General features: G+C 41.3%; 1 protein-coding gene and 1 long non-coding RNA gene across 13 annotated transcripts in view; one reads left to right on the top strand and one right to left on the bottom strand.

The window, feature by feature from the left end:
- LIN54 (lin-54 DREAM MuvB core complex component) overlaps positions 1-10,543 on the bottom strand; it is a 63,556-nt gene that overhangs the window by 5,436 nt on the left and 47,577 nt on the right. For 11 of the 12 annotated variants that reach the window (XM_020892855.2, XM_020892858.2, XM_070458236.1 and 8 more), the window contains 7 exons: positions 7,117-7,190; positions 6,573-6,770; positions 4,938-5,029; positions 4,068-4,139; positions 3,196-3,298; positions 2,901-3,038; positions 1,313-1,515 (listed from right to left, as the gene is read on the bottom strand). In XM_020892855.2, the coding sequence (XP_020748514.2) occupies positions 1,313-1,515; positions 2,901-3,038; positions 3,196-3,298; positions 4,068-4,139; positions 4,938-5,029; positions 6,573-6,770; positions 7,117-7,190 (880 nt within the window). The remainder of the gene's footprint in view (positions 1-1,312; positions 1,516-2,900; positions 3,039-3,195; positions 3,299-4,067; positions 4,140-4,937; positions 5,030-6,572; positions 6,771-7,116; positions 7,191-10,543) is intronic. The other variant, XM_070458239.1, reaches the window with a different exon arrangement.
- The window catches only part of LOC110136877 (uncharacterized), a 42,727-nt gene continuing 40,944 nt past the window's right edge, over positions 8,761-10,543 (top strand). The window contains exons 1-2 of the long non-coding RNA XR_002313760.2: positions 8,761-9,469; positions 9,737-9,904. This is a non-coding gene — a long non-coding RNA (uncharacterized lncRNA). The remainder of the gene's footprint in view (positions 9,470-9,736; positions 9,905-10,543) is intronic.

Here is a 10,543-nt window from a genome sequence, read left to right as displayed (position 1 = left end):
CTATATTGGATGCATGAAGTCATAACCACTGGACTACTGGGGAAGTCTCTATACTTAAGTTTTGATTATAGAGTATGATTTTGTGTTCTTTCACACTTCATAATAACAAACATTTTCCAGAGCTGAAAAATTACTTGTAAATGTTTTAGTGTAGCAGTATCTTTAATCTCCACATAGATATTAGATTGGGCTTCCCTGGTGGCTCAGTGGTAAAGAATCTGCCTGCAACGCAGGAGACCGGGTTCAATCCTGGGTTGGGAAGATCCCCTGGAGAAGGGAAAGGCTACCCACTCTAGTATTCTTGCCTGGAGAATCCCATGGACAGAGGAGCCTGGTGGCCTACTGCCTATGGAGTATGCAGCTGGTCATGACTAACAGGCGTATACAGGAAGCAGGTGACCAGAAAGGACCCCTTGTGGTACCTCTCATGAACGTGTCTGCCCACTTCTACTTCAGTCAGTCCAAGAACCTCTTGCTGATTATATGCCAGTTGTAAGAGTTCTTTAGAATTAATATCCAAAATATTTTGTACAAAAGCCTTACTTTTATAAGTTTTATAATTTGGATCTTATTTCAACCTAGGCATTTTAAATAAAATACCATTTGCAAGGCTCATTCCATTTAATAATTCCTCAAATTAACCTCTTACACACTCAAATACAAATTCAAGTCAGCAGACTCTGTTGCACTGGACCCTGCCAACTTTCCTCGACTCCTCACGGCCACACGAAAAGGGTGACAGTAAAGATAAGAAAACTGAGGTGAGGCTCAGAGAGATGAAGCGCCTGTCAAAGTCACAAACCACGAGAGCACTGGGAACTATAAACCTCAGGCTGGCCCGACAGTAAGGCTCCAGCTTTCCTGCTCCAGAGCTCGGAAGTCTAAGAAAAGAAGGAGCTTCAATAATACAGTGTGTGAGGTATTCCAGTGAGCAGGGGAAAGTGCCAGGGGGGCGCGGGAAAGGCAAGAGAAGGTAAGAATGGGAAGAAAGGTGAGTAACAACCAGTAAGAGGTACAAAAATTCTGTTTTTTTTCAGGGTTTGTAAAATTACATAATTACCTCATCTGAGTAGGAAGAAATCCAATTAATAAGCCCAGTGACCTAAAACCTTACTGTGCATTTTACAACTATATTATATATGACAGTGATTTTTCTGTTACTTTTATATTCCTTCACAAGTAATTCATGGTAGAAAATAGAAAAGTCGGGTTTGCAACAACCAAAAATATGAGCCCAATTCTGCCCCCCAAGAGAAACTTTATCAGAAATGAGTATATCATACTATAAAAAGCTATTAAAATATCAACTTACTTCCCTCCTCCGCTATGCAAAGCTGGTGCTGGCCTGGTAAGCAAGTCTGAAATCTGAGAGGATAATTTGGTCTTCGCGGCTGTTTGCTGCTGCACCCTAACTTCAGCTGCATCTGCCAAGTGCATCAGCGTCTTTCTTTCTGGGCTTTCTTCAAAATTCTTACAGCCAATACACTTGCATATTGAGGAACACATTATTTTTGCCTAAAAGATTTACAAAAGGAAAGCTTCCAAATCAAACCCAAAAAATAATGAGAACCAACTGTCCAGCACAGGGAACTCTGCTCAGCGCCCTGTGGTGACAAAGGGGCGACATGTATACGTGTTACAGCTCATCCCACTTTGCAGTGCTGCAGAAACTAACAACACTGTAAGGCAACTGAACGCCAGTGAAAACTGAAAACAAAAACCACAGGACATCACTGCAACAGATTCTGTGATCAAGTCAACAGATGACAGAGTTAGCTGGTCGACGGACAGACAATAAAATGGAAACATCTCTTGCTAGCAACACCCAACGGGCCAGCTCTGCGTGTAGCCAGGTCCAGTACTGTTGGCCATTCTGAGAGTGGCTATACTATGCTTGATTGAGGCCTTCCATACAATTTTCCCCTCACTATAGATTTTCCTCCTGATATGAATAACGTATATTCTTTCTAAAAAATATGAGTGATACATTACAATATTAAAAAATAAAGGTCATCCATAATCCAGCCACCTCAATCAAATCACCATGAACACATTGGTGATCCCGCTTATGCAAACACATACATACAGTATCACATTAAAGGGATTTCACAGATGCTATTATTATTATGAATTCCTCTCCCTCCTGACATTCCACTCTGGATTCCCTAAACCCTTCAGTAGTTCAGTAACCTTATCCAGCAACTACATATTCCTCCTTACCTACTTTTATGCTCACAAGGCAAACCTCCTAACATAATTTCGTTTTCTACAGAGTTCTTCAACAGGGCACTAGTGGCATTTGGGGCAGGATAAGACTACACTCTCAGGACTGTACCCTGGGATGCAGGTTGTTATCCATGTATTTTTCCAAAAAGTCTCTGGGGGAGAAATTGTGTAGTAACACCCCTCAGTGGAGAACCACTACTACAGTTTCCGATTCACTTTGATGTCATTTTTATTGAAAATCCATAAACTGGTACTATGGTTTGCATACTTCTGGGTACAAGAAGTTATGAGCTGATAAATCTGCCAGTGAGACCCCAAACTGTAATGACAAAATGAAGGTATTGTTCCTCCGAAGTCCTGCTTGGGAAGCCAGAAGGCAGGTCTTCCTCAAATTAAGGCTGACTTTTCCAAGTGCAGTATTTTCAAACTGCAAAAGTAAAGTAATTTCCCAATTTACAAATAAACTTTTTTTTTTGGCTGTGCTGTGAGGCATGCGGGATCCTAGTTCCCCGACCAGGGATCGAACCTGCAGGGGAACCTAGTTCCCCTGCAGTGGAAGCACGGGGTCTTAACCACTGGATCGCCAGGTTAAGTCCCACAGTAGATTTTTTTGTATGCCCTTTCTAAAGTTATTTTCAAAAGATGGTTAGATCATTTTTCCCAACCCGTCTCACCTCATAGCATTCACAGTAGTTCTTAAGACATCCTGATCGTTTGCAGTTACATCCTTTGCTGTGACGTCGATCAGATTCTCCCTCCTTCCCTTTCCCTATCTTAGGCTTAAAAGCTTCTGGATTTCTGTCAAGGCATGCCTGTCAAAACAGATCAGATATCAAGCCATGTTAAATCACAACAGATTAAACTTCAACTCTGCAAAAGGGAATTAACTTTCTTTGTAAAATACTTGAGCTCAACAAAAAACAGGTGAAACGGGAAACTTGTCAGATAAAAGAAATAAAAAATAATCACCTTTATTGCTTTTTGCCTTTCATTTTCATGTTCCAAGTTATTATAACAATTAGTACAATTGCAGTTGTTGCAAAATTCACCATTTGCAAAGCAATCACAATACCTGGAATATAAAAATCAGTGTAAGTCACATAAAAAAGTCATTGTTTAAAGAAACACAAAACTAGAAATTATCTTATTTAGTAGCATTATACATGCAGTAAAGCATTTTAGAAATGTACGCAGAGCCACTTACTTACAGAGTTGACAACGTACACTGATTGTCAACTACAAGACAGGGCTCAAAGGTAAAGCCTCCAACCCCTAGAATTTTGGTTTGTAAACCTAGTCCTAGTAGTAACAGCTGTCAACACAAGAGCTATGTGACTTCATGCACTCAAAAGTAAGTTATTTCAAAATCACAGAAAGGAAAAACGTGTGCTATATTCTATTAGTGGAACATGTTCACTTGAACTCTTGTCGTGTTTCTTTGGATTCTAAACCCTCATAAGACCCTTGCTTTTTATTTAAGTGTTTCATGTCAAATCTCTTAGTTCAGTACTAACAAGCAAATTAACCAACAATTTAAAAGACTACTCAAGAGCACCATCTCACTTAGGAGCCCACACGCAAAGCTCCTAAGAGGGCAAGCGTATCAGCAAGGTCAGAGGCCAGTCTGTCTGCGGCTGCACCTTCCTGGGGCAGAGGCCCTAAGACTGCTTCTCTCTTCCCGACCGGGAGCGTGTGTGCACTGTCATACGTGCTCCAGCAGTCACCTGTCTGTTTACTCACGGCTTATGAAACCGGTCTGTTAAGAATTTTAGTTAGCTCCGTTTATTTTTTAAAGCATTTTCAGTTATATCAAATGAGGAAACAGTAGCAACAAGACTTACAATTTTAAACACAGCGATTTTGTACAATTACAGGGCTTTCTGGGCCGACTGGCAGACTCTGATGGGATTATGCTATACAGAGACAGACACAAAAATACACATTTTAATCAATCGAAGGTAACTATGTACAATTAGAAAAGTGTCTAACCTGTAAATTCCTCCTAAAATAAAGTTTTAACAAATATATCCACCTCTAATAAAAGTTTGCTATGTTGTTCCATATACATTAAATTCAAAAAGCAAGTTGTAATGTGAAAAGAAAGGTAAAACCAAGATATGGACTAAAATAGAGAAAAGGAAGTTATCAACAGTTTCTAAAGAACAATCCAGAAAAAGTACTCTCTCTTCTAAGAGAACTAAAGTTGAAATCTCCTAAACTCTTTTGAGATTCAATTATAAAATGTAGTAAATAGAAAAGGGTGTGTGAAGCTGGAATCCAGGAGGGGAGAGAAGGGGAAGACTGGTTCCATGCAACTAACTAAAGCTTCTCAACCAACATTATAAAGATAGCAATTAATGGATTAAAAAATATACATATAAATGAAAAAAAGCAAGGCTCTAAACAATAATTTAAAAACTAGGTAATATCATTTTCAGACATATTCAGGAGGAGATGGAGAAAGAGAGAAAATAGATAGAAAATAACAAAACACCTGCGGCTGAATTGGTGAATGGGAGTAAAAGATAATTTGGGAGTTCTCTGACGAGGCTTTTCTGTTTAAAGTATTACAAAATAAAAAGTACTGCAGGGGCACGCTCACGTGGCTTTGAGGGGAGAAAAATCAAATACATGTATTTTGAAATATGTATGGATATTTGATGCTGCATTTAACCTGATACAACAACTTAAAACATATTCAAATAACTCACCCATTGAACGGAAGCCTTGCCTGGGTCTGGACACCAGGTGTTCCAGTAAAGTTAGAGTTGCTTGCTATAGACACATAGGAAGACTGCTGTAGCTACATATAAAGAAAGGTAATTTTAGACCCTGTTTACAAAAATGGACAATATCCCTAAATATAATGATGGAGAAGCAGCACAAAATCACCTCTTAAAATAGGAATAATAGGAAAATTTCATACAAAAATAGTTACTACCTTATGGAGCTCTTCTAAAGACCCAAAACTAATACCAGAGGTAAAAAACAATGTGAACATTTTAAAGTACTACATGGCACAAATGGAAGAAATTCTTTCACAGAGGAATAATTGTATCAAAATTAGAAAATTCTCGATGAATGTCCTGAAAATACTATAGTAACTTGTATCAGCAAGAAAAATGCAATGTGTCTACTTGCAAATAAACTGTGATCATTTATCACAAGTTATAGAGAATGAGAAGTTATATGCATAGTAATTTTCTATTTCGTACTGATTCTAAATATAAGAGATGCTAATGATAAAAATAGTGAACACTAATTTTTTTAACCCGTAGCCAGATATTATACTCCCAAGTACATTTCTTTAACGTACACAGAAAAATTTGCCTGTCTCTCTCTTATAATCTGAATACATCAAAACTGAACAACAAGCTTAAAAAAATGAAAGTGTTAATTGCTCTGTTATGTCTGACTCTTTGCGACCCTATGAACTGTAGCCTACCAGGTTCCTCAGTCCATGGAATTCTCCAGGCAAGAATGCTGGACTGGGTTGCCACTCACTTCTCCAGAGGATCTTCCTGACCCAGGGATAGAACCTGAGTCTCCTCAACTGCAGGCAGATTCTTTACCATCTGAGATACCAGGGATTGATTCTTACATGAAAAGGAAAACTTCTTCTATCTGCTTCCTAGAAAGCAGCACTCCTAATGAAAGCCAGCCAACCAGACAATGTGGTTCTGATGCCAAAGATAACCAGATGTCATCTAAAGATGACCAGGTCTGGAGAGATGGCCACCAGATACGTCACTTGGAAACACATCTCAGAGTCTAATTTCCAAGAACAAGTCAGTGGCATCTTATTCATTACAGCCCTTTCTAAACTCACTGGGATGGCTAATCTTGACTCAACCTACTTCCTCTTCTATCTACAAGATCGTGCCCTCCCACCAAACTGTTCTCAGCTCCAAACTGCCTGACTTGTATACCTGACTTGCGTTGTACATATCTAAATGCTAAAGATATATAAAAACAAACTTGGAAGGTTTTATTAACATGTCAAGGTTTTGGGCAGAGTCTTCAACACCGAGTTACATGTTTTTGAGTAATTTTAGAATGTGACAATGCTAGACATCTTAAACCTGATTAACCTTTCCAAGGAGACTTCCCAGGTGGCGCAGGGGTAAAGAACCTGCCTGCCAATACAGATGTGGGTTCAATCCCTGGGTTGAGAAGATCCCCTGGAGTAGGAAATGACAACCCACTTCAGTATTCTCACCTGGAGAATCTCATGGACAGGGAAGCCTGGAGGGCTACAGTCTGTGAGGTCGCAAACAGTCGACTGAGCATGCACGCCCACACATGTAAGCTTTTTGAAATGCAGTGACTGGATTTTCTGCCCATACCTGAGTCACGTACTGAGCAGGAAGCACTGCGTAGCCCACGTTCCCTGTTCCTGGAGCTGGGGCCAGCACAGTGCCTGGTGGCAGGTTCGTGAGGTTTGGCTGGATTTGTGGCAGTGGGGTGGCAGGCATGATGAGCCGCTGCTGTGGCTGGCTGGTGGTGACTATCTGAGAAGTTGGATTGATCGGTTTTGGAACAACCTACAAAGAAAGGCAGTGTATCAGGGACCACAAAAATAAATTTCATAGCTTCTCAATTCAGTTGAAATCTCTTACACTGAGGGGATTAGAAGGTCCAAACCATTACACAGAAATAAGCTACAAGGGTATACTGTACAACACAGGGAATATACCCAACATTTTATAGTAACTAGAAATGGAGTATACTATTACAAACTGTGACTCACTATACTGTACACCTGTAACATATAATATTGTATATCAACTCTGCTTTAATAAAAATACATAAATAAATCTTTTCTTAACTTTCAATTCTATAGGTAAACTTCTGTTTGAGAGAGACTGAGAGAAGTGGCGTGACACTCACTTGTTTGACTGTCTGCGCTGAGACGAGTGGGACGGACATCCGCACCGGGGTGGTGTTAACAACAACTGGTTTTGCTTTGTAAAAAAGGAGGGAGGAGAAGGACAGTTTATTTACAGAAAATAGTTGTTTAAAACATTTAAAGATACTCAGTTCCTTCAGAATATCCTCATGAAAAAGCTTAAATAATTCCACTGGTTTCCTATTTGGAAGAATCTTTTTTAACCAAGAGTTATTTTCAAAATTCTTTAACCCGTGTACCAGGGAACTTATATCTAGGGTAGCTCTAGTCTGCCCGCTTTATGAGGGATTGTCTGTCATTTAAGATATTCTCCTGAAAATATTTCAACCTGTATTCAGAGGCTATGTAGATTCACTACTAAATCCAGTCAGATGAAATGATGCATAAATTAAAAACTGCTATTCAGAAGCGTGGGTTACCATGCTGTTCTATCTATTTCTACCTCTGTGTTGATATTCAAGCCAGAGAAAATATCATTCTTGTACGATTCATTTACAGAGTACTACTAAAAGGCAGCATAGCAGGAAGGTTAATAATATCATCCCCTTAATTCAACTATACTTCAATAAAAAAAATTTTTTTAAATGAATATAGTCTCCTAAGTCATAATAAGTCAAGACTGAGAGGTTCAAACCCCGATCCTGCTGCTTTCTCACTACTTAAGTTCTCTTTCCTGTATCCTCGCCTGCAGTGTAGGGGTAGTATCTCCCTCACAGGGTAAGAGGATTAAACATGTTAATTCATCAAAATTTATTAGAACAGTGCTCAACAAACAGCAAGTGCTCAATACATGTTAGTAGCCATTGTTGTTACTGGTGCTGTTACACCTTACTGCTGCACAAATGTCATTGTGAACAGTGTTCCAGGGAAACTACAGTACAAGACACTTGCTCAAAGAGATCGTTACATTCAAGCAGAGCAGATTAGACAAGTACTCAAATAAAATAAAAATTAATTTAACAAAAAAGAGAAAGCACCGTGGGAGTCCAGAGGAGACGGAACATACATCTGCCTGGCAGGGGATGGGAACAGGAGGAGCTGCATCCTGTGGAGGACAGAGCCTGAGATGGGTCCTGACCGACGGCCAGGCTGCAGCATGGGCACGCAGACTGGAGGACAGAGCCTGAGATGGGTCCTGACCGACGGCAGGGCAGAGCCTGAGATGGGTCCTGACCGACGGCCAGGCTGCAGCGCGGGCACGCAGACCGGAGGGCAGAGCCTGAGATGGGTCCTGACCGACGGCCAGGCTGCAGCATGGGCACGCAGACTGGAGGGCAGAGCCTGAGATGGGTCCTGACCGACGGTCAGGCTGCAGCATGGGCAGACCAGAGGAGGGAGGTCGCCGTAGAGGAAGAGCCTGACAAGTGGGGGGCCCGATGCTGGAAAGCTTCGCATTTGAAGCTTCTCTTCATAAAATGCTTGAAAACAGACAAGTCTGGCTGGGACTAGGGGTTAAAAGTAGGCTAGTGCTGGCCAAAAAAAAAAAAAAGAAAGCTGACTCTGGCTGTTTTGTTGAAGGTTTTGAATGTCAAGGTACAGATCTATATACTTCATCTGTACTTTTAATTCAGTAGGCGACCAGAAGTTTCTGAGCATTGTGAAGTAAAGAAACATTACTGGAAGAGCACAAAGGGAAGCTGTTCGTGGCAGCAGCATGTAAAACCCAACAGAGCTGTGAGGAACAAAGGAAGTCAGAATTCCGAGTACAGAACCTGAGAGCCTGACCTGGGGTGATGGCACTGGGAACGGAAAGGAGGGAAGAGCTGAAGAGTCAGAGTGGCAGGGAAAGGATGGAGATGTAAGCACGAGGGAAGAAGGGTCAGCCATCCTCAACTCTCAAGTGAAAGGGAAAACGGTGGCCATTAGCGCGAAACATTCAAGGATGCGCTGACCGGAAGGGAAGATGAAACCTGAAATGGAGAAATGGCGTTGAGACGGTGAAATTCAGGAGACAGGCTGGCACTAGACCTGTATGTTTGGATCAAAAGGCGTACAAGTTCCAATCAAGCCTACTGCCACTTCCACAGTCTACAGGAGGGATCTGAGAAGACAGAAAGGACATCCTTCAGGTCTTATTTACACCAAAGGCCTAGAGCCTGTGATGATAGAGAGGCTGAGATAATAAACTGCTGTGGACACTGAGACAAACTGTTCTGAACAGTAAAGAAAAGACTTCCTTGAACAGAAAGGCTGTTAACAATGTTAAGAGATTTTTTTTTTACTTTTGGTGGGGATGGGAGGGTTGATGGCTGAAGACAAAAAGTTGAGAGCCTTGGAAGAACAGGAGACAGAGCGAGTACTCCGATCTGAAAGGGCGCAGGCCTCCGCAGCAAGGTAATAAACTAGGGAGGGGGGAGGAGGGAAGGAGAGAGACCTCCAGAAAGAGTGCATGGTCAGTGCGGGGGGCTGCGCTCTCTCTGAATATACTAAACATCACTAAACTGTCCCATGTTTTACATAAGGGTCAATCCTATGGTAGATCTGAACTGTATCTCGATAAAGTTGCTATACAAAAAAAGTGTGTGACCATGAATTACAGGAGCGGTGACACCTGACACCCGATTTGAAACTGTTTCCTATTCTGATTTAATTTAAATACAGGTTAGACTGGTCTCAGCGATACTATGAAGAATTAAAAGATGAATTAAAAAGAAATTAAAAGCCTGAATTCATGCCTGGGACATAGAAAAGGGGTCTCTCTACACCACCTGTTCCTTGAAAAGGTGATGCTGGTCACTGCTCCGTGAGTGTGACAGCAGTGATGTGGAGGTAAGTGCACAGAGATGCAGGAACTTTCCTGGTGGGCTGTGAGATGACGGGGGAGGAGTATGCCTCTTGCCCTCATTCACCCCCCGCGGGAGACTTGAGTGGATCTCATTTGGATTAGGACAGCGGACATGTCCCCACGTGTGCGCACACACATGCATGCACACACCAGCACACACACATGTGCACACACAGAGCTAGAAAACTTGGGAACTTGAGGTTTACATCAGCTTGCCATATGCATGCTGAGTTTTATCTGACATCTGGAGAATGGAGAAAACAGAAAACACAGTGGCCAGAAAAAAAGAACATGATAAAATATACATGGGGGGTGGTCATATTGATGTTACATGCCTTAGTCAACAGTCTAGATTTCTCCTCCTCAACTTTTGAGCATGGTCCCGCATTATCCCATTATCCCTCCCCTCCTGCAGCTTTCACAGAAGTTGGCATAATCTTTAATGTTTTGGTCTTCATAGGAATTCTGAACTATCCTTTCAGAATAGTCTCCTTCAAAACTTCAGAAACCATACCTGCTTTGAGGGCTTTGAGTTTCTTAAGTTGATTTCCTCACTCACCAAGACTGTAAATTATATTGTAAAGAGGTTAATGAACCAAGCAATCTTCTGGGTCCTTCCACTG

Source organism: Odocoileus virginianus, chromosome 29 (genome assembly GCF_023699985.2).
Source record: "Odocoileus virginianus isolate 20LAN1187 ecotype Illinois chromosome 29, Ovbor_1.2, whole genome shotgun sequence".
Lineage (NCBI taxonomy): Eukaryota > Metazoa > Chordata > Mammalia > Artiodactyla > Cervidae > Odocoileus > Odocoileus virginianus.
The sequence above is the reverse complement of the archived record's forward strand: the minus strand, read 5'-3'. Positions and strand labels throughout refer to the sequence as shown.